General features: G+C 50.9%; 1 protein-coding gene across 1 annotated transcript; it reads right to left on the bottom strand.

Annotated features, from left to right (window-relative positions):
• Positions 1–478: 478 nt before the first annotated feature.
• LOC130403387 (plakophilin-3-like) lies at positions 479–23,465 on the bottom strand. The gene is made up of 13 exons (XM_056607719.1): positions 23,008–23,465; positions 16,601–16,689; positions 12,639–13,363; positions 12,191–12,314; positions 11,894–12,098; positions 11,412–11,586; positions 10,560–10,677; positions 9,884–10,051; positions 8,111–8,293; positions 6,635–6,788; positions 5,822–6,017; positions 3,736–3,823; positions 479–1,713 (listed from the first exon to the last, which is right to left on the bottom strand). The coding sequence occupies exons 1-13, from the start codon at positions 23,225–23,227 to the stop codon at positions 1,672–1,674; spliced, it is 2,487 nt and encodes an 828-aa protein (XP_056463694.1). The 5' UTR covers positions 23,228–23,465; the 3' UTR covers positions 479–1,671.
• Positions 23,466–24,272: the final 807 nt, after the last annotated feature.

Genomic DNA, 24,272 nt, shown 5'->3' with positions numbered 1-24,272 from the left:
GGAGCTGTGGTCCACAGCAGGAAAAGGGGAGTGTATTCATCCTACCGTACAGCAGCAGAGCCACTTCCCTCCACGTAGCGGTTCTCCATTGTTGTGGCTGTTTGGCCGGGCGCTGATCCCGGCACAGATTACGCTCCTGTGTTCGGCTCCTGGCCCCAAATTCCATCTCTCCCCCCATCCCCCCCCCCCTCCTCCTGCTTCCCGTTGACCAGAGACTCACAGCTGTGGCCTCCGCTCGGTCTTCCCCTACACTCCCCTCTCCCCCTCCCTTCTCTGGCTCCACTCTGAGCACCCCTCCCAACCCTTTCTTTCCCTCCCCTCTCTCTCCCTCCATCCCCTCTCTCTCCCCCTCCCCTCTCCCCCTCCCCTTGCACTCCGACTCTCCTCTTCCAGAGAAGTCCTTCTTTAGCCTGATGGCCGTCTCTCATTAACCCGTCTCAACCCCTCAGTCTCCAGATGCCATCAGCTGAGGTTACATTCCCTTGGCCCTTTTCTGTTTTTCCACACACTCTCCAAAGTCGTCTTTTTCCCTCAGCCAGCGGCATCCCAGTCTGTTCACAGGCCTTATTTTTACAGTGAAGTGTTACAGTGAACAGTTACACTGAACTGTTACAGTGAGCTGTTACGTGTTGGATCAGTGCAGTACTGTACCGTTTCATTTCCCCAGTGGTACTGTATCATGTTGGTTAAAGTTCCCCATAAATTATGTAAATACTGCCTTCCCACGTGTTCGATAACAGTGTAAACTATTCACAACAATGAATGTAAAACATTATGCAAAGAAACACGACACGACACGACAGTACGAATTGGATGGATGTATTTCCTTACACACAAAAAATGTTTGTGTATGTATGAATGTATGCATCTTTCTATATATAAAGATATCTATATCTATATAACTACACAAACTATAGAACATTAATGACAATCAATCATCCCCAAGGTTATTGCTTTTAATGTCACACATTTCGGGAAACATGTACATCTCTACCAGCGTTAGCTTGTTTGAATAGAAAAAATATACCAGCAGAGATAAAGCCAATTTATAATTATAACAAAACCATTGCATCAATAAAGCGATCAGTTCATCAAACCACAGGGACAGCCGTGGCCGGTTATGACTGTGACTGTGTGCCTGTTGACGTCCAGAAGATATCTCACCCTCGCTGGGTCAGTGATGTTATTATGATCTATTGATCTCCTGCTCCTCCCCCTCTATTAATGCATAGATCAGGTAGTACCTCAATGTAAGGGAACACACATTTGAAGCCTAAAAAGATTCCTCTTTTGCAAAGGTAAGCCATGAATTATGAACTATTTGTATGTTGTTAACATGTCAATCAAATTACACAGGAAAATAAACAGAAATCAGACAGATTTGGTCATATTTAACATCTATGTAAGCAAATACAAAAAAAAGTGAATGTCAACTTTGTTAAGTGCCTTTTGGGGTTTGAGTGAAATATCCACTGTTAATCACTATCAGATTATCACACCGCTGTCACTCAGCTCTTGAATTGCGTCAGCGTGTTTTGCCTTCTTCCACCGGGGTCGTATGCATCGTCAGCTCAAAGTCTGCCGTGTGCTGAACATCACGTCATCGTTCTGGGGTGTTCTGCTTCTCGGTGGTCCAGCCCAGGCTCAGTGGGGGGCTTACGGCCAGCTCTTTCACACGCTGCCTTCTGTGAAGTCTCTTCTGGTAAATCCTTTCTGAAACCGTTAACGAGACAAAGGGGTTTAGTGGAAGTGAGGTAAACACTCCAAAAAGTACAACTGACAAACTAAAAGTAAAGTATGTGATGAATAACATTAAATTGTGTATTTTTTGTTTGCTGGTAGTAGGTTATGTTTCTGTATTAAAATACAGAAGCATTACTGCATGAGAAACAAGTTCAAACTGAGCGGGACCCCTTCTGGTGACATGGTGTGAGCTTCGGGAGGCTAAACCTGGACTCTTCCCACACAACAAACAGAACGCTGCTGTTTGCTCTGCCTGCGGGGGGGGGGGGGCTGGAGCCCCTGCTCTACGGTAAGGGAACACAAGAAGGAGCCAGATGCTTTATGGGAAGAGAACACCATTCACCCACGCTGACGGGGAGCCGTCAGAATGCCAGAGGCTCTTTGTGACATTCCCCACATTTCACCGGTCAGACCCAGAGTCAGTGTTCTGGAGGACACACAACCCACTGAGCCAAACCCTGAGCCACAGAAGACTAGCGCTGTCCTGAGATGTGGGGTTACTTGGAAACAGGCCAGAAAGGAGCAGCCTACTGAAATTGGACCAATCAGAGCAGCGGACACAAGATAAACAAGTTCAACAAGGACAGCTGATAGCACCAATTAGAGCTGAGATTAAAAAGTTGCTCTTCATCAACGATGTGAATAACAGCTCATGTTGAACAACAAGTGCAGTATTCGGATCCACTAAAGACCAGCCGATATCGTCTACCAGAACACGCTGCTTTTGTCTTCCACGGGCCGTGCCGACCTGCTGGTCTGTGAAGTGGAGCCAGCCGCCTCTCACACCATGTTTCAGAGGCTGGCATGACAGTCTCTTTGGGCTCAGTGTTCTCTGCTGCACGCTCCGCTGGCTGCAGCACAGCTGGCCTTTTATTCTGCACTCATTGACACGACATGTTTTGTAGATTAAGAAACACCCCCCATATTAAACGATTATCATTCCATACAATGTTTTAAGGGGCTGAGGTCAATGCAGGGGTCCTTAAACCACATCAAGTCTGGTGAATGAGCCTCACAGCTGGACAGAAGGACAGCATGGGCGAGGTGACCGTCGTAACAGAGATAACATGAGCGGGAATTTCCTCATGACTCATCAATCACTGAACACACAGCGGGGGGGGGGCAGGAGAGGCTGGGGTCGACTGAGAGAACCTGAACCTGTTGGGAAGGACCGTAATACAGGTACCAGCACAGGACAACATTCAGTAGGAATATCAGTACTTCTTTCTAAACCCAGAACGTGAAAGAGCCATGGAGCGACTCTGAGAGCCCCTACGCTGGAGGGAGGAGGCCGGAGACAAAGGGAAAACAGATGAGGTCAACGGAGCAAAGGAAAAAAAGCTTGATCAGGACAGAGGGGAAATAGAAAAAACATCTGGTGAGGTCTGAGAACGAAACATAACAACACGGTCAGCCAGGGTCTACCTCCACACCAGTTTCATCACATCCTCTCCCTACAGGAAGTGACGGATCACTTCCCCAGCGATGGTCGTTGGGTTGAGTAGCCTAAGGGCGCGGACGTACGTCGGATGACTAATGGGAAAACCCACTGGGTGCTTTTAATAAGAATTCCACTTTTCATTATGTGGCGTTGCATTGTGTGGAGTTGCATGTGGCTCAGAAGGGAAGAACGGTTAGGCTGGTAACTGGAAGGTTGCTCCTCCTAGCTGAGTGCCGGGGTGTCCCTGGGCAAGAAACCTCACCTAACTGCTTGATGAGCTGGCAGTTGCCCTGCGTGCTTGACACCACCTTCGGTGGGTGAATGAATGGGTGAATATTAGGCAATATTGTAACGCGTTTTGAGTGGCCACTGGTTTGAAAGGCGCTGTAGAAATGCAGTCCATTTACCGTTTGCGTACCATTCCATGTTTTTTAATGTCTTCATCAGCGTAGTTATTCTAACGCTCCATCTTTAGATACCTCAGCAACAGGAACCAAACTCAAACAGCAAACCAGAGTGCGTTGGGTGAGCAGCGCACGGTCCTGACTCACCAGCTTGTAATCTTTGTGAAGCTTGTTGTACTGGAACATGTTCAGCAGAACCGTCGACGCCGCCTTGGCCGCCTTCAGTCCACCGGTGCTGTGGACAGAACCAACACACTCAGCCTAGACGGGACGGAACAGACAACCGAACACAGAACTACAGGGAGACTGAACTGGGTTTAATTGGGCCGTGTGCTACAATCATTTTATCCCCCAGGGAATTGTAAACTAAGTTGTGTTTTCCTGAGCTGTGGAATTTGCTCTTTTTCTTGAGCTCTTTCCTGTGGAGTGGTGGAGGGGTCTCTAAAGAGCCTCTTGGGATTGGGTGATAAAACTACAATAATAACAACACTCCCCCGGTTTATTACAACTAATCCTTTATAAATTAAAGGACAATTCCGGTGTAAAATGGATCTGGGATATGTTTAATATGATAACGAGTTGGAATGTTCGTTTGGGTGCAGAAAAAGCGAGTATAGACGCATTCTTATCCGATTCCACTAAAGCGCTATAAACTTGGAACGATGGGAAAATGTGTTAAGGTAAAAACTAGATCGCTACTTTAAACCACTTAAAAGGCTAGAAATAGCCAGACACTTCTTTGGTAGTATAATAAGGGTCTTAACATATAAAACGAGGCATTGATAACTTTGTAAATGTACAGATTGTTTATTAAAAAGGACATTTTATACACACAATACCATCAGTAGTTTGCCGACGGGTGTGAACTACCCAGTAGTTCACACCCGTCGGCGCCATCTTGTTTTTAAGACTCGATAAGTAGATTGGCGAACACAGAGCTTGCGTGTTGCTGACGGGTGTCACAATCTCTGTGTTCGTCAATCTCTGTGATATTTTCATAGTAAGATACATCTTACTATGAAACTACTTCTTCGAGTGTAACTCCCTCTGCATCAGCAATCGGCTAGTCGGCGAACATCAGGGTGAGTAGAAAGAGACATTTGTGGAACTTTTGTTTACAGACCCGCCGTGGTTTAATTAGCAGCTTGGAAACATAGTCTGTGATATCATCGGAGTAATAGTTTATACACTTTATGGCCTGAGTGCTAGCTTTTGGAGATAGACATGACAGGGGCTATCGGAGGGTTAGCCAGTTTTAAGGCTGCCAGCCATGTATTAAGGGCTGGTTTCCTATTCAAAGGTAGCCTGTGGAAATGTATGATTACCTCAGCTGCCTTGGCCCTATATAATTCAATACTGAAGCCAGGGGCAATGCAGTATGATCCTCCTGTATACCTGGTTGTTTACTATTTCAGCGAGCCTCAGAGTCTGACTCATTACCTGCTATGGCTGCTAGAGCCACAGAGTAGGAGTGGGTTACCATGCCAGTGACGTAGCTGATTGTTGAAATCCAACATGGCGGCGCCCAGTAACATAAACAACACTTTCACCGTACAAATGAATCCCTTTTTAGCAAGTTCAGCCATTTGTAATTATTGTAGGCCTACCAATGAGAAGGCAGACAATACATCTGTTATATCAACTAAACTTCAAGTTTCAGTTCAGTTCATCTTTAAGAATGCGACTATACACGCTTTTTTGCTCCCAAATGAACATTCCAACTCGTTATCATATTAAACATATCCCAGATCCATTTACACCGGAATTGTCCTTTAACTACCCCAAAATGACAGGCGGGCAAAAAACCACACAAACTGGCTCAAACCAGTACCGAGTGGGCTTGGTGGTCTCTCAACACGGAAATCCAGAAAATGGTGAAGAATTGTGCTTCATTAATATAAATGAAAATAAACACTAAAACAACTAACCTACTGGTGATATCACAGACACAACAGGAACACACGACTTTGGGTGTAGACTAGCGTGAGTGGTGTGAAGAACCACGCGTTTCTCGGTTTGTATTCTTGTCAACTGTGCTTGTCTTGGTTGTTCAGGGAGGTTGTATCGCATTACCTAATGACTTCATCAGCTCGTTGCATAATGGGTCCGCTGCAGTCCAGGTGTCTCCTACCTGTTAATTAGCTCGTTACCTAGCGACCATGGGTCCCCTACGGTCTCCTACCTGTTAAATAGCTTGTTACCTAGCGACCGCAGGTCCCCTACGGTCTCCTACCTGTTGTCATGCGAGGTCTTGATGGCCAGCAGTTTGGGGATGCCGTCGAAGAAGGTGAGGTCGCGGGCGGCCAGCGAGCTGCCGGTCACCAGCTGGTTGAGCGCGCCACAGAGGTTCACCACCACCTCGCTGCCGGGGTCCTTCTGGTGGCCGTCGGCCGGCAGCTTGGCCACCAGAACGTTCACCGAGCTCTTGGCTGGGGAGGGACAACGGTTAGATCGTTAGGACCTGAGAAGGACATGGCCTATATGTCGGGTCAGAGGGTGAGGGAGGCAGACCCTAGTGGAGGTTGGTATTTTTTAACATTTACATTTACATTCAGAGCGTTTAGCAGATGCTTTTATCCAGAGCGACTTCCAATAAGTACATTTGTCAGAAGAAAGTGAAACAGGAATATATCTCTGTCGGTACAGTAAGGATGTTCATAGACTAGCACTAGCAATCACTAGGTTAACCCATTCCCTGTATACAACAGAGATAGCTAGGAGGAGATGCTACACAATGCTAAGTACTATTTTTAAGTGCAAGGAGGTACAACATACACTAAGTGCGTTAGAGGGTTTTGGGGGGGGGCTATGCACAGTCCAGGTGAACTCTGAACAACTGAGTCTTGAGTCTTTTGCTGAAGCTGCTGCGTGATAACTAAAGAAAGAGGGGCTGGAGTGAGATCTTTAGAATGACGAAGTCCTGCTGGTAGAGATGATTGTTTTCTCCAATATATTTAATGCATGTTGTCATGCTGGCTCCGAGGGAGCCAGCATGACTCCCTCGGCGGGTTCTCGTGGGGGGGGGGGGGGGGGGGGGGGTCCTCACCCATGTGGCTCTTGTCGCGGGCGTGGCGGGCCAGGTTGCGGAGCAGGCCGGTCAGCGGCCTCATCTCCTCCTCGCTGCGTGTGTCCAGCAGCTCCAGCAGCAGCGGCAGCATGCGCTCCTGCTCCAGGATGACGTAGCTCAGCACGCCAGGCCACTGCACGGGGGAGGGGGGGTAGAGTTAAGGGTGAGTGTGAGGTAGGGTGAGGTAGAGTAGGGTGGGAGGGCGGGGGTGAGGGTGGGCGTGGGGTTAAGGGTTGGGGTGGGGGTAAGGGTGAGGGTGAGGTAGGGTGAGGTGGGGAGGGCGGAGGTGGGAGAGGTGGTGTAGGGATGGAGCGAGGGGGGGATGTGAGGACAAGGGTGGGGTGATGCAGGGTGAGAGTGTGAGGTGGTGTAGGGATGGGGAGGGTGTGAGGTGAGGACGGGGGAGAGAGGGAGGGGGGGTTAAGTCGCAGCGGTGTGTGGATTGCGCTGACCTCAGTCAGCGTGGAGGCGACAGAATGTTGGGCTGCGCACCGTGAATAAATACCATGAGGAGGATATGACCACAACGGGGATAGGTCGTGTGACCACACCGGTGAGAGGTCGTGTGAACATATCGGGGAGATGTCGTGTGACCACACTGGGGAGAGGTCATGTGACTCAACCCAGTCTCACGGAAATATGTGACACTGTCACGTCACGTCATTTAATCTAATCATTCGTGATGTGGGACATGTAATTTCAATTTTTTCGTGCCAAAAGCACAAATTTCAAACTCATTCAAAAAAGAAGCAGCTACCTTTTTTCTGTCGCGGTTTGCCTACAGAGCAGCGCACCTGCATTAAATATATCTGTGAATTGTCACAATTTCTCAGAATCAAAGGTGAAAGTAGAAACGGGTGGCCAAAAGTCATAAGCACAAAGAAATTTGTGCTTTTGGCATGAAAAAATTGAAATGACGTGTCCCAGATCACGACGAAATAGATTAAATGACGTGACAGTGTCACATTTTTCCGTGAGACTGGGTTGTGTGACCACACCGGGGAGAGGTCATGTGACCACACCGGGGAGAAGTCGTGTGTCCACACCGGGACCCCCCATTCCTACACCACCTCGCCCACCGCCGCCCACCCCACCTGAAACTACTCCCCCCTTGGTCCCAAAATCCCACCCGACCCCAACATCCCCCCCACCCTACTCTACATCCCCCCCACCCTACTCTACCTCCCCCCCACCCTACTCTACCTCCCCCCCACCCTACTCTACATCCCCCCCACCCTACTCTACCTCCCCCCCACCCTACTCTACCTCCCCCCCACCCTACTCTACCTCCCCCCCACCCTACTCTACCTCCCCCCACCCAACTCTAGCTCCCCCCCACCCTACTCTACCTCCCCCCCACCCTACTCTACCTCCCCCCCACCCAACTCTAGCTCCCCCTCCCCCCCAGGCCGCGGCCTGCGGCCTGGGTCCAGGCGTCGGTCTCTGGGTCCTCACCCGGGACTCTCCGACGGTGATGTTCTGCAGAGCGCCCAGCGCCGCCTCGCGGGTCACAGAGCTGCAGGTGTTGTTCTGCAGCACGGCCTTGTACAGCGCCACCACCTGGGGGTGCCACAGCCACTCGGCCCCCCGCGGCTTCCCCGACACCTCGGAGAACATGGAGGCCATCTCGGGGTCCAGCTGCGGGCCGGGGACGAGAGGAGAAGGGGAAGAGAGAGAAGAAGAACGTCTGAGTCAGAGGAGCCCAGATTGTCACATGAGGTCCCACGCTGGATTGCGTACTTTCTCCTTTTCGCAATGAGTCTGTTTCCTGTGCGGTGCTGCACCCTGCTCCTATGAACCGATGACGTGGTCGCTACCTCATCCTCTATCAGTTCTGTGTGCGCCGGTTGCCATGGTGACGTCCAACCACTCAAACCCGATTGCTTTGCTCTGACTTTGCACGAGAAGGGTGTTAACTCTTCTCGTGCAAAGACCCGAGTGTTAACTCGCCATGAGGGACCTTTAACCACGAGTGAAAGAAACAAACTCTCCCGGCCGTCCCGCCGTAAAGCCTGAGCACACATGCCCCAGCGGGGTATTGGCTTCTCTCCGTGTGAGCGAGCAGAAAGCTGATCCTGTTTCCTACTCCGTGTGTAAGACGACCCCCCCTGTGGAGCCAGCGTTTGGGTTTCTTCTCTGTGCTCAGCCTCCAGGACTCCTTGTGAGACTCTCACTGGAGCGTCTCACCAGGAGGATGCTAACAGGTTCATGCTAAGATGTAAAGAGTGTTCAGGTTTACACACCACATAGCAGCTAACCAAAGAACTACGATAAATGTATGTTTTCAATCAACGACTTCTCTCACTATATTGGGACGCAAATATATTTTTCCTACTTTCATCCTTGCTTGTGATTTATAACTCAATCCATTTTCCTTTAGTTTATTCCTTGTGGCACCAAAGTGTATTATTATGTTTATTATGATATGAAGTTACTACTTTACCATTTTCACAAAGATGTCATTGTAAAACAAACACAGGTTGGCTCTAAACCCTGATTATGGGTCCACTAGTTCAGGGACCAGAGCACAGGTCCTTAACTCCTCCTCACTAGTTCAGCCTGCTAGCGGTGCCCGTGAGCCTAGAGAAGACGAGAAGCCGTCCAGAGGGACCCTGAGGTCATCCTATGAGGCTGCCTCTGAAAACCATCTATGAGACCAGCAGGACACGCCCAGCGCTTTTTTGGCCGGTCACTTCCGGTTGAAAATCTCTAAACTGTTTAGAAAAGCACAGCCGCCATCACCGTTGTCTTTGTCACCATTTTCAGCCAATCGCAGATCATATTCAACTGTCAACGCAACATTTAACTTCGGAAAAGAGTCGGTTGTTACATATAAACAATGGCAAGTTGTCATAGAGACTGTAAACAAAGCACAGGGATGCAGCTGACTTGTTTTTCACCGCCCAAGCACTTCATCCCAGTGCCTCCCAGCACCAAACCCTTCCCAGTGCCTCCCAACACCGTGCCAGCGCAGATCTGCCAGGAAAACCCCCTCTGTAGACACAGGTCCTTAAGAGTGAACAATCATGCCCAGCACTCAAAACTTGTTTTGTTAACCCTAGCTCGCCAACTAGCTCTCTAGCCCTAGCTAGCTAACCGCCTCCCACCATCACCCTCTGGTCCTTTAACGTGGACCTCAGCTGGACTCCACAATAGGGTCCATCAGTATAATCACTCCACTGACTGCTACAGTAGTGACATGAAGAGGTCCCTCCCCCCGCTCCCCACCTCCTTGAGCTTCTTGCTCTGCAGGGGGAAGCAGCCGATGGCCTGGCTGCCCTTGGCGGCAGCGTTGGCGCGTGACGGTCCCTCCAGGCGCTGGCGGGTGGCGTGGGGCAGCTCGGCGTACAGCTGGTAGGACAGGTTCCTCAGGATGCACATCGTGTTCTCCACCCCCTGCGGGGAACCGGGGGGATGAAGGGAGGGGAGGGGTCAATATACTGTGCATGGCCTACCCTAGTGTTAAGAAGTAAATACTCTCAACCCCCCCCACCGCCCACTGTCTAACCCACCACCACTACTATCTAACCCCTACGGCCCACTCTCTACGGCCCACTATCTAACCCCCCACCGCCCACTGTCTAACCCCCCACCACCCGCTCTCTAACCCCCCACCCCCCACATGTCATCTCCTGTATCTCAACTCAAAGCCTGTGTCTCCAATGTTCCTGAACTACGGCGCATGAACTCATTTCAGAAGGTTTAGTGTGGGGGAGCGGAGCTCCATGGCTTACTGCCGCGGGATCTCCCTGGTGGAGGAGGGGGAGCCAAGGCTAGGCCGGGGCCACGGTGGAAGGGGGGCTGAGGGCCGGTACCTTAAGGCTGGGGCCCTTGGGGAGGAGGGGAGCTGAGAGGGGGTACCTTAAGGCCGCGCCCCGGTGGTGGAGGGGAGCTGAGGTGTTACCTTGTCGTTGGCGTTGCCCTCCTGCAGGGCGTTCTTGACGTAGGCCACCAGGGAGTCCACCAGCCCCCGCATCTCCCTCATCTTCTGCCTCGTCCTCTCATTCACAGAGCTCAGGTTTCTAAACAACGGGAAACAAACACATGATGTCAGCCGTGGATCACAGCCCGTGTTTGGGTCTCTGAGTCTGACGTAATGCAGGGCTGGGGAAAAGATAATTTGTCTTGTGCTTTGGTGAGTGTTTAACAACAGACAGGGTGTTTTCATGCATCGGTCATTCAACAAAGTTGAACCAAACAAACTGTTTATTTCAGCGATTCAAACACACTCGCGATTATACTCCTTGACTCCTTGGTGGAAGCTCTAAGCCCCCAGAACGTCCCAAACAAACAGCAACACCACCTATAATCTGATAGCGTAGCAGCAACACCACCTATAATCTGATAGTGAAGCAGCAACACCACCTATAATCTGATAGTGAAGCAGCAACACCACCTATAATCTGATAGTGAAGCAGCAACACCACCTATAATCTGTCAGTGAGGCGTGGAGCAGCCTCCCTGTAGTAGCTCCACTGTCTCAGCTCTGATCATCGGACCTCCCCCAGCAGAGCTACATGGATGGACCTTCACCCCTCTAACATCATCAATCCCAGCTGCCCCCATTGTATGGAATCAATTACACTACACTGTGCTATACTATACTGTACAATACTATTCCTTTACTTCACTAAACGATACTATGCTGTGCTATGCTCTACTCTACTCCTCTGGAGCGGAGCCGGGGTGGCTCCAGGGGTACCGGTGGTCCTCCTCCCTCCCCCAGGACAGACGTTCGACCTGTACAGACGGGTACCTGAGGCAGCCGGTGGCGTTGTAGAAGACGTCCTCCTCCGAGGGGCTGAGCAGGATGGCGCCGGCGTCCTGCGCGCAGCACAGCGGCACCAGCACGCGCTCCGTCAGCTCCGGCAGCGCCTCGCGGGACAGCTTCTCCTTCAGGTTCTCCTTGGAGGACAGGTTCCACAGGATGCCTGGAGGCACGGGGGGGCCGTCAGAGAGGAGGCGCTCCAGAGACCAGGAGCTCCGTGGGGCGGGGGGGGCAGTTCACCCTGAAGCAGCGCTGGGATTCATTAAGTCAGTCTGTTGACTCAGCAGAGCCTCTTAGAACAAGCTTTCCAGGGAAGATTTATACTTTATTGTGTCCCCCTCGTCCACCCTGATGCCTCCCCTAACCCCCCATCCACATCCCGTCTCCCACCGCCCCCAGCCCCGCCCCCGTCCTCCCTACCCCATCTCCCCCGCCCCCACCCCCTTCCTGGTGAGGTCACCGCTCCTCACCCGTGACGTTCTTCCGCAGCTCCTCGTCGGGCTCCCTCAGGGCGTGCACCAGCTTAGCCACGCCCCCCGCCGCGATCAGCGCCGCCTTGTTGTCGGCGTTCTCGTAGATGAGGTTGCGGGCGGCGCCCGACGCAAAGCGCTGCACCTCCTGGTTCTCACTGGAGAACAGATGGACCAGAGCCGGGATCCCGCTCAGAGTCCGCACCTGGACAGGTGAGGGGGGGGGGCTGAGTGAGATCTCTTGAAAGCGTCTGCTAATCGCCCTGAATGTAGATGTAGCATTGACTCTGGGCTCACCTGGTTCTTGGCCTCGTTGCTATGGTAACACTGGTGCTGGATGTAGGCGGCCCCCTGCACCTGGATGGCCGGGTCGCTCTCCAGGAGGTAGCGGACGGCCGTGGGGACGTTCAGACTCTGCATTCTGCTCACACACACACCCACACACACACACACACACACACACACACACACACACACACACACACACACACACACACACACACACACACACACACACACACACACACACACACACACACAAACAAGGGCCCACACACACACACACACACACACACAAATACAAACACGCACACACGTATACACACACACACACGCAGGGACACAAACACACAGGTTAGCTCAAGTTGTACCATCAATTATTCGTGTGGTTCGTAACGACCCCAGCTTTGTGTTTCAGGACGTTAGCGAGGGTCGTAGCTCACGGCTAAAGGGTGCGTGTCCTCACCCTCCCAGCTTGTCCACGCTGTGGTTGGAGGCGCGGTCCAGCAGGTCCACGCCCCGCCCCACGCTCCGCACGCTGTGCAACGAGGCGGCCCGGTACAGGGGCTCCTGGTATCCCCCCCCGGCCCCCGCCCCATACTGCTGCTGCTGCTGGGCCCCCCAGCGGCCCCCGGACACGGTGCCCGTCCCGGGCCGGCTTCCCGTCCCGGGCCGGCTGCCCGTCCCGGCCCAGCCCTCTGGGACCCAGCATTTAGCGGGGTGACTCTGGGTCTGCTGCTGCTGGTGGTGGTGCTGGGTCTGGTGCTGCTGCTGGCGGTTGGTGATGCGGCTGATGGTGCGGTGGGAGGGGCCCTTGTAGGTCTGCTGGAAGGCCAGCTCGTCCTGCCAGCTGGCCCCGCCCCCCGCCCGGGCCAGGGTCCCACTGAGGGTGCGCCGCATCCCGCCCCCCCAGCCGTCTTGCGCCTGGTGGGGGGCGCCGCTTGGGGGCTGGCCCACCACCACCTGGATGTCCTCCATGTCCTCCTGGCACAGGGACTTGGAGCGGCGGTTGCGGGGCCACGGGGCCCCCCCGATGGTGTAACCCGCCTCGACCCCCCCGGTGAGGCAGCCCCCCTGGGCCCCCCCGGTCCTGAGGGTGGAGCTGCCCTGGCTGATCCTGAAGCGGCCGTGGTCCGTCTCCACGGCCGAGCGGGAGGAGAAGCAGGCCGAGGGGAGGGGGGCGGTGGCCACCTGGGAGGGGGGCGGGGGGAGACGGGTCAGAACAGACGAGGTCCTCCTCCAGAGACGCGGTCATGGACCCAGGGTCCCAGAGGGGAACCCTGGGAACGACCAGGAGTTTAAAGCTGGTTTAAAAGGTATGAACTGCACGATCAGGATGAGAGGAAAACATGGATGAACTCCGCCCTAATCCACCCTTTAGTTGAAAAGAGAACCTTCTTAAACCTCTGAACTGTATTAGCTGTAACTTCATATTATGTGATGTTGAATTCAATAATTCACTGCAGTAATGACGACCACCACAGACCGTGGTCAGATTTTCCCCAGTGTTTCCTGCCCAGTTACCTTCCTATTGTTACGAACGACATAGACCTTTGAATTTGACCAACCGGATGGCAAATAAGAAGCGACTGAGCTCTTAAACAGATGTTGGTCAAACAAACAGGTAAACTGAGTAATAGCTGTTTTAAGGTACAATCACAAGATATAAACAAAAAATACTTCACAAAATAATATCAGTACTACCTAAAGCAGTGATGCAGGATGTACCAGAATCAAATCAAACTGTCCAGTGTTTGAATTGGATCTGATTGTACATCAAATTGCTTCAGTATCAAATCTGTAGACATTAGTCACCTAAAAGAAATGCCTAACATGGCTCTGTTGGTCGGCATGATCCACTATCTCAAGCTGGTGATGATGAGGCGTGTCCGGCCCCTGGCCCCCACTCCGAGGGCCCGCCGTCACCGACTAAACTGAGCCGTCTAGGGCCCTTGTGAAATTCTGCAGGGATGTGTGGGGCTGGACACCAACAGGCCAGCGGCCATCTGCTCAGAGCTCAGGGCTCAGAGAGGACGGGTGAGAGGGCCGCTGTTCCTCTACTCTGAGGAGGCTGTTCCTCTACTATGAGGAGGCTGTTCCTCTACTATGAGGAGGCTGTTCCTCTACTATGAGGAGGCTGTTCCTCTACTCTGAGGAGGCTGTTCCTCTACTATGAGGAGGCTGTTCCTCTACTATGAGGAGGCTGTTCCTCTACTATGAGGAGGCTGTTCCTCTACTCTGAGGAGGCTGTTCCTCTACTCTGAGGAGGCTGTTCCTCTACTATGAGGAGGCTGTTCCTCTACTATGAGGAGGCTGTTCCTCTACTATGAGGAGGCTGTTCCTCTACTCTGAGGAGGCTGTTCCTCTACCATGAGGAGGCTGTTCCTCTACCATGAGGAGGCTGTTCCTCTACTCTGAGGAGGCTGTTCCTCCACTATGAGGAGGCTGTTCCTCTACTGTGAGGAGGCTGTTCCTCTACTCTGAGGAGGCTGTTCCTCTACTCTGATGAGGCTGTTCCTCTACTATGAGGAGGCTGTTCCTCTACTATGAGGAGGCTGTTCCTCTACCGTGAGGAGGCTGTTCCTCTACTGTGAGGAGGCTGTTCCTCTACTCTGAGGAGGCTGTTCCTCTACTCTGATGAGGCTGTTCCTCTACTCTGATGAGGCTAGACTGTTCCTCTACTCTGAGGAGGCTGTTCCTCTACTCTGAGGAGGCTGTTCCTCTACTCTGATGAGGCTGTTCCTCTACTCTGATGAGGCTGATCCTCTACTCTGATGAGGCTGTTCCTCTACTCTGATGAGGCTGTTCCTCTACTCTGATGAGGCTAGACTGTTCCTCTACTCTGAGGAGGCTGTTCCTCTACTCTGAGGAGGCTGTTCCTCTACTCTGATGAGGCTGTTCCTCTACTCTGATGAGGCTGATCCTCTACTCTGATTAGGCTGTTCCTCTACTCTGATGAGGCTGTTCCTCTACTCTGATGAGGCTGTTCCTCTACTCTGATGAGGCTGTTCCTCTTCTCTGATGAGGCTGTTCCTCTTCTCTGATGGAGCTAGCACCACACATCTCAAATCAAACATCCCACACAACACATCCCAGCCCAGCGAACGGTAGCCGGTAGTTTCCTGGCTAAAAAGGCGGGGTCGCAGGGTTCCAAAACAATAGTCCTTTGAATCACAGAGAAGGAAGCCTTTCATCGGCCTCCACCATCGCTGGGCTCCACACCTCCTCAGCTGGACGTGTGTGGCCCCCGATGGCCCCCCAGAGACCACATAGACACTGCTCCTCACTGCCTCTTAAAGGAATGTTATGCTCGCTTGGATAATGCAGGAGCCCGTAAAAAGAGAAAGGAATCTAGTCTGCACTCGAGTTGAAGATATTCTACCAGAAAACAAAGTGACAGTCCTGTTGCGAGACAGTGAGACAGATATAAAATAGCAAATGCTGTGAGGGAGTGTTGAATAAAGGAGTGAGCAATAGGAGTGATCCGTCTGTCACACTCACAGAGTGGGGAGAACAGGGTGTGTGTCCATGAGCTAAGACTGGAGTACAAACACAGTTCTCTGCACCATAAAGAATCAATAAACAGACATTCTTTGAATATTAGTCCACACTTGTTGGCAACGATACAAAAAAAAAAAATCCAGAAAAATATTGTTATGCAACACATGCTGTTTGAGTTACAGCATCAAAGTGTGTCTGATGGATGAATGGTTCATTAGACTAAGAGATGGATGGAGGGACACAGCTGGATTAGAGAGTCTCTGGGTGTGTGATAGTGGGTGGTAGTACCAGGGTTAGACGGTCTCTGGGTGCATGAGAGTGGGCGCTAGTGGGTTAGAGAGTGGGCAGTGGGGGGTTAGAGAGTGGGGGGTTAGAGAGGGGCTACGGGGGTTAGAGAGTGGTGGGTTAGACAGTGGGCGGTGGGGGGTTAGAGAGTGGGCTACGGGGGTTAGAGAGTGGAGGGTTAGACAGTGGGCGGTGGGGGGTTAGAGAGTGGGCTACGGGGGTTAGAGAGCGGTGGGTTAGACAGTGGGCGGTGGGGGGTTAGAGAGTGGTGGGTTAGACAGTGGGCGGTGGGGGGTTAGAGAGCGGTGGGTTAGACAGTGGGCGGTGGGGGGTTAGAGAGTGGTGGGTTAGAGAGTGGGCGGTGGGGGGGTAGAGAGTGGGGGAATAGAGAGTGGGCTACGGGGGTTAGAGAGTGGTGGGTTAGAGAGTGGGCTACAGGGGTTAGAGGGTGGTGGGTTAGACAGTGGGCGGTGGGGGGTTAGAGAGTGGGGGGTTAGAGAGGGGCTACGGGGGTTAGAGAGCGGTGGGTTAGACAGTGGGCGGTGGGGGGTTAGAGAGTGGCGGGTTAGACAGTGGGCGGTGGGGGGTTAGAGAGTGGTGGGTTGGAGAGTTGGAGGTGGGGGGTTAGACAGTGAGACTCACCGAGAGCACGCGGCTGGGCGTGAGCGTCAGGGAGCGCGAGCTGAAGCCATGGTTGGCAGTGTAGCACCTCACGGGCGGCGGGCAGAAATCTGTACCAGAGGAGGAAAGAGGAGAGGAGAGAGGAGAGGAGGAGAGGAGGAGAGGAGACCGAGGAGAGGAGGAGAGAGGAGAGGAGGAGAGGAGAGGAGAGAGGAGAGGAGGAGAGAGGAGAGGAGGAGAGGAGAGAGGAGTGGAGGGAGGAGAGGAGGGAGGAGAGACGAGAGGAGGGAGGAGAGACGAGAGAGGAGAGACGAGAGACGAGAGGAGAGGAGAGGACGAGAGGAGAGAGGAGAGGAGAGAGGAGAGGAGAGGAGGGAGGAGAGAAGAGGAGAGAGGATAGAGGAGAGGAGAGAGGAGAGGAGAAGGTCAGAACCGTGTGGTGAGAGCGGAACCAGCGGGCATGATCCACATGGTCAACCCACTGGTTGACATGTTGTCAACAACTCAATGTTTTCAACATTTGAGACTCGGCCTGCGATGCTTCCTGACTGCCACAGCTCAGGATCCGGGCCCACCCGCTATCAGACTATAGTCCTACTCAAAAATACTTACTTATAACATTTTATGGATGGACATTCTTCAAGTCTGAGTGACTTGAAGAATGTCACTTACATTTGTACAGTGTACACTGTACACTGTACAGTTTGAATTTCTACAAACAGACTCAGGTACAATAAAAAGTACTGTATGAGGTACAGTAAGGAGGTACAGTAATAAGGTACAGTTGTGGTGCGAGGACGAAGACAAATAGCTGAGTTTTTGCCACTTCCTCATAATCATCAACATCATGGTGCTTCCGTTAATTGTTGAAGGCCGGACCCCCTGTCATAAGGTCCCGGGCTGGAGATGAATCGGGCTGGAGATGAATCCGGCTGGCTGGGCTCCAGGAACACGAGCAGGAACACTCGGTGAAAGGGGCCCGGCTATCAGTATAATGGAGCAGAGACGTTTGAGAGAGGGAAGAAAGACTGAGTGTGTGTGTGTGTGTGTGTGTGTGTGTGTGTGTGTGTGTGTGTGTGTGTGTGTGTGTGTGTGTGTGTGTGTGTGTGTGTGTGTGTGTGTGTGTGTGTGTGTGTGTGTGTGTGTGTGTGTGTGTACATTGTCCTGTAGTGCAGTAGAGGTCAAGAGTGAGGCAGGGAAAAGGGAGGGAGGGATAGGGGAGGAAGGGTGGAGGAGGAGAGGAGAGGGGAGGAGGAGAGGGGAGGGGGGGTTGCATGCCTGAGCTCTGACACTCTGCAGAACAACCAGCAGGTCACGGGGATCAAGGGAGGGTCCGGTTGAACACACACACACACACACACACACACACACACACACACACACACACACACACACACACACACACACACACACACACACACACACACACACACACACACACAAAACCACACACGCACACTCGCACGTATACATGCATTTACGCATACACACATACAAAGACACTTCTAATAGATAACACATACTTTAAACGGACTGACAGTGTGTGAACCAGGGTGAGTTGAGCGCTGGAGACAATGTTGTGAAACCTGATGCATGAGAAAGAGCAGATACCAGAAGTCTAGAGCACCACGTCCCTGATCGGTCAATCTAAGATCTGCCTCTACAACCGACCCTGGACATTAACCTAGACTTTGTTGCGAACAGTTTATCACTGTGGAGAGGGCCTGGGGGTGGGCGTGTCGCTGTAACAGGGTGGGTGGGTGCAGGGAGGGGGGGTCGCCTTCCAGGAATACACGTCTGCACACAGGACATGTCTTATTATTCTAGATTTCGCCTGAAAACCGCTGAAAGACAACACGGCTTATCTCCAATGCAGCCCCATTGCAGCCAGATGTCTGCTCCCACTGGATTTAGAGTGTACTTTATCCTACACACCCACCTCATAATTCAACCTCTCTCTCTCTCTCTCTCTCTCTCTCTCTCTCTCTCTCTCTCTCTCTCTCTCTCTCTCCCTCTCTCTCCCACACTCACACACATTCTTTCTTTAGCACTAACAGAATTACCACACATTGCTTCTTCATCCACAGAGCACAGTTCTACGTTAACTGGCTGAAACTGGCTTGTGGCACATAGAGCAATCTCATGCTTGTTCAAATTAAATTAAATAACATTTTAAATAGGGACAGGTTAATTATCCTCGTAGCGTTCACTGCTTGACCTGATCCGGCTCCGGACAGGCTAGGGGCTCTGAGTTGAGACCAGCTCTTAATTAAAGGCGAGAGTCTGTCAGAGTTCTGCCGCTACTGTAGTGTGTAACGGAGAGAACAACTCAATGAAGCTAACTGATAAGACTAGAGTCCATTGATTCTCCCTGTGTCCACAAAGAGATGAAAACAGAACCACAGTGAATCCCTCCTTTGTCCTACTGGGTTTCTCTCTCACCGTCCGTCCGTATCCTCTGAACAAGCCGTGTTTGTACGTTTAAATGGTATGGAACTGTTTATCTCAAGGGAGGAACCAATAACAGCCACACCCTATGCACTAAACCAAAGCCAGCCAAACCCTGGTATTCTGAAAATGAAGCGTTAGAATCTCAATGGTTTTAATTAAATCCAATCCACTTTTATGACTATAATTAAGCACTCTGACTCTGCTGATGTCTCTGGTGTCTCCTCATATCTCCTCTCATCTTCCATCTCCACAAACTCTGGATTCCTCCAGAACTCACTGCTGTGCTCCACCACACTCTGGAGGTCTCAGAACCCGTCCCAGTTAGAGATCCTGGTCTCCCTCTCCTGAACCCCAAAATCAGGTTTTACCCCTTCACCAGAACACCTCCTCTAGGTCACCCCCTGTCGGCATGGCAACTCCATATCAACACCGTACCTTGGACCAGATGCCCCCTGCTGTGGTCCCCCATAATCCTCTTCTTCCCGTACAAGCGTTGCATGGTAGGACCTCGCCTCACTGCTAGAAGAAGCCCTTAGAGACTAAGAGATCAATTTTTCTTCTTGTCTGCTCCTCCTCTGATACCACTGCTTAAATATGCGGTTCACATGACAGAGATGGATCCTGCTATCACGACCCAGTGCTGAGGAGGCCTGGAGCTCGGAGAACTTTTCAGAGGGGATCAATAGGCCATTCAAGGGATAGAACACACCGGAAGGACCGATGTTGTTAATCTGCTGTGCTCTGCCAAATGTCACCAACCGATAATATCAACTGATGTTTTACTGCTACTGCTACGAGTGACTCCCTGTTGTGACGAGATAAAAAATCTGTTTGGGTAAAACATAGAAACAGGTCTTACAGTCAGAGCCCTGGGACTTAAATCAATAGGAAAAGTTAATATTGATGCTGGCATCTACTGGGTCCACATTTTACAGCCCTATTCCAGATAGTTTTGTCTCCATGTGATTTTTAGAGGGCTGTTACTGAGCCTGCAGAGACTGATGTTAATTAGTTGGCTTTAAATTATACTGCACAGCACAATATTTAAATATTATCGTTCACATAGCCAGAAAGGAGCATGTGTAATAGTTGGAATTATTTTGTGTGGGTATTTCTAATATAGTTGTTTAGAAAATCACACGGAAGACGTTTGAAGTTTACATTGCGGTTGAACAAAATCCGGACAAAAAAGTAAAAAGGTTCTGGTGTTTGGGAGTACCGGGTACCAGTCTGCGGTTTCCTGCTGACCTCAGAGACCTGTTTGTATGTAGAAAGCCTTGCTCAAGAGAATCAGGCACTCAGGACCGTCCAAAATAGACGACAGACACTCTGATAATCTGCTGTTTGTCGTAATTGAAAAGGAATTCGCCGCATGGTATCAAAGATTAGCAGCAATGAGCTTCAATGTCTGAGGAGTAAGGAGCAGGCAGGTTTCATTTAGCAATACAGCGCCTTTTAGACATAAATCATTTCAATCTTTGCACTTATTACGCAAGGTTCCCCCAATGATGAGAACACCCAGAGCAGTTGTGAAAAAAAACAGTTAAACAATAAAAGTTACAACTACAGTGGGAAGCTCTGTTGTGGTCTTTAAACGAGGACAGGGTTGGCACTATGAGAAAGACTTTGGTCTCAGACCCAAAGTCAACCGTCAACAAGCGTTTACTGCCGGACATTTTCCCTGCTGCCCCTCTGTGCTGGGAAGGTCTGGCCCCGCCCACAGCGACCTGAAAAGGATTGCTACGGTAACCCTCCTGGTTGCTAGGCAAACTGTTTCATCATGGGGGCCCCCACCGGCGGCAGGCTGCTTGATGAAGGGCCTGGTCCACCGCTGTAGCTTTGCATTCCTTAAACCCAGCATCATTGTGATTGGTTGAAAGGCGGTTCTGGTTTTCTTGCTTTCCATTTGCCTTTTAGAATCTCTCGTTCATTTGCATCGCAGCAGGGAGAGAGTAGTAGCACGGTACCTTCTCCACCGCCGCGGCTAATCCCTTCCTGATGCTAACGTGTAAACTCAGCCACGTTAGCATCAGCCAACGGTTTGATGGACTGTCCAACATACCAACCACATTGATACCACACTATGAAGCCTTTAATCCTATTTTCTAATATCGAAATCCTCCGTCGTCCAAAACAACACATCAGAAACCAATCCAGATGAGTGGGTTCCTTAACTTCCAACCGTGATCACATCGTCCTAATCCCTCTTAAGTCGTCCCTATCCCACGAGCGGCTTCATTAGTGGGAGCAGCAGCCAGACATCGTTGTCATCAAGGGGTGGAAGCATGGTAGCAAGACCAACATCTAAACGACGGAGAGCAGCTCAGCGTGCGGAGCAAACCCTCTCCGTCCCTGCCAAGGACAGCTACACACGGGGTCATCCAACTCAGGAGGATGCAAGCCAGGGGAAATGTGATGAACAAACTGTGGATTGGAACGCGGCCAAAACAACCGCCTCCGAGGCCAACATGTGGCCCGCGGGCTGCGGCCCCGGAGCGGTTGGCCGCTGTCTCATGAGTTTAGACTGTCTGGAGGAGGAAGATGGAGCGGACATCTTCAGCCACGGTTCTACCGCATCACTGTGTGATGCGGTAGCGTAGCTCGGCTGGCTAGAAGGTGTGAATGGTGTGAATTTTGAGTGGAAGGGGGTTATGTTAAGTGGGAGGGGTTTATGTTGAGTGGGAGGGGTTTATGTTGAGTGGGAGGGGTTTTGGGACTGTCAATAGCAAGAAGAGAGAAATACGGCTTGTCAGCATGTTTTTAGGATGAATATATCAGTGAAGGTGAGATAGGGGTACGGTGATTTTATTGATAACATGAAGTCACCATCGATCAGCATTGACTACAGATCAATGTATTCAGTGTCATTTTGAGTTACGAGCTATTTGAAATGTTACACATTGTGACTTTAATCTTCAACTCAACAAGTATAACTGATTATGACAGATATTATCAAATGTTTATGCACTGGGTAGGCAGTCTCGGTAAACAGAGGTAGGACATATAATCAGGAACTAATGGCTTGAGATCCTTTGTAAACAGGGACACTGGGAACTACACCAGAGTGGGCGTCATAACTTCCCCTCACAGCTTCCTGTCTGCTGCACTGGTCGTCCAGAACCTCAACAACATCTCTCCATCTTACTCTGTGGTCTTAGTTCTTAAACCCAGTCCAGATAATGACCAATCGACGTGTCTTCCTTCTCTTTGTTAAGATGGGATGATCTGGTTGGAGGTTTGGTGAAACACTAATGAATAAATAGTAGGACGGCTACTGTTGGTTTGGCCTTGTGGTGTGGCGTGGTACTTCTCAGCGTTGGGGTCTTCTGAACATTAAATGTTCCTCACCATGGACTTTTACCAATACTGGCAGGGAATAATTCTGCCATGCAAGACAACTACACCAAAAACAGCCTTGAGTACAATAGCTGCTGTTGAAATTCCCTGACCCTTCAAAAATGACTAATCTCCAATTAATGTCGATGACCTCCAGCAAAACCGAAGTTCAGACGAAGAATCCAAAAGATTAGGAAGAATACAGCATCAGGAAATTCTCAGTTTGGAGTCTTCTCAACAATAAACCGTTATGTTGTTTTTAGGTCGTCCATCAGGCTTTATGGTAGCAGAACTATTGAGGAATGTGCTTGGAGCTGAGTTACTGTATCTCAGTCTGTGTGGGCGTGATTCGATTTGTAATTGTTTATGTGTAAAATAATCTATAAATGCAGAGTTGATCTGTGAAAGTGAACTGGAATCTGCAATGGGTTTAGAATCCGTGTTTTGTTTTATGTTTAATAGGATTTTAATGTATCATACCTCCATCGGTCAATGTGTAGACACAACTGTTATCCTTATGAATGAACCGCTGCAGAGTCGAGTAGGCCTAGTACTGCTCCAAAAGCCATATCTCCCTAAAATGAACATCCTAATTATATCAGAAGACTTATCGCTGTTTGAGAAGTTGAACCTCTCCTCACCTGTTGAGCCGTTCAGTCGAGGGATGGACGAGCACTTCTTCTCAGCCAGTCGCATGCGGACCTGCTCCTGCACCCTGCGGGACCGGGTCCCCGCGGTGTCCCCCCCGTACGGCCCGTCGGAGATCTGCATGTCGGACGGGACGCCGTAGGACGTGCGGGACGAGTTGGGTTGCAAGGCGGACAGGAAGCAGCCGTCCGCCGCCCGCATAGCGACGCTCATCTTGGAGAGGCAAGTTTAAAGTTAGAGAAGACGAACACCTCGAAGTCTGGCTGGAACTCCGAATCCCGATGAAGATTAACGCGTTCAGAGCAGAAACATCCAGAAGAACAACAACAACAACAAAACAAGCGTCGACTGTTCGCCTTGGAGGAGGAAGAGTGATCAAAACGTTCTGAGCTCCCCCACCGCGTCTCTGAGGCTGTGCGCCGTTAGATCAGCAGGACTGAGGACGAGACCGAGACCGGACCTTTAGACGCTCCGAGGAGGGGGGGGGGGGGGGGGGGGGGGGCAGGAGGCGGGTCTTCCGACGCTCAGCCATTCACCTGTTTCTCGCAGGACGATATCAGTCAGAGATCAAGATCGTCCAGGAATAGTTCTGACTGAATGATAATGACGTAATTTGGGTTGATTCTGACTGAGTGTACATTACATCTTGTGGGCTGGGTTCCTGTCTTTACGCACAGCGCGCGTGATAGGGACAGGGACGTGACAGACAGATACACCCCGGGTCGAGTGACAGTTGACGGACAGATACACCCCGGGTTACTGTCAGCTGTCCGTCAACAGATATGTCAGCGCGAAGGGTGCGGTTAGTGGGCCATATATTTAATATTCATTAATGGAATCCCCATATATGTAGGCTAGCCTACTTGATAGAATCCTATCTCTGTTCATTGATGTTCTTACAGAAGGCTGTTTGTAAACCAGTACATCATAACTAATTTAATACTGGAGGACTAAATACTAGACCTGACGTCGATTAATCCCTTATCGTATATCTATTTATTTATATTTATCTTTCCGATTGGACGAAATGTTGTCTTTACATTTATAATTGATATTGCTATGAGTTTTCCTATTCCACCGCAGCCACCTATTCGCTTTGTTGAAGCTGCTTTTAGGTTAGGAGGCTAAAGGCCGATGTAGTTCATGTGTTCACCTATCAATCCACACCTTTATCACCTATACGCAATCTAAATCAGAAGTAACTAATCTAATCACAATCTATTGTAGAATTTTGGTGCTTGTTGTCTTTCTGTGTTCA

This window comes from Gadus chalcogrammus, chromosome 14 (assembly GCF_026213295.1).
Source record: "Gadus chalcogrammus isolate NIFS_2021 chromosome 14, NIFS_Gcha_1.0, whole genome shotgun sequence".
NCBI lineage: Eukaryota > Metazoa > Chordata > Actinopteri > Gadiformes > Gadidae > Gadus > Gadus chalcogrammus.
The sequence above is the reverse complement of the archived record's forward strand: the minus strand, read 5'-3'. Positions and strand labels throughout refer to the sequence as shown.

Bases quoted from the DNA above. Each gene is read 5' to 3' on its own strand.
- LOC130403387 (XM_056607719.1), bottom strand. From the start codon at position 23,227: ATGAGCGTCGCTATGCGGGCGGCGGACGGCTGCTTCCTGTCCGCCTTG. The intron at 16,690-23,007 runs GTGAGGAGAGGT...CCTCTGGTACAG, and splicing joins TCGACTGAACGGCTCAACAG to ATTTCTGCCCGCCGCCCGTG. The intron at 8,294-9,883 runs GTGGGGAGCGGG...CCCGGCCCGCAG, and splicing joins AGAGCAAGAAGCTCAAGGAG to CTGGACCCCGAGATGGCCTC.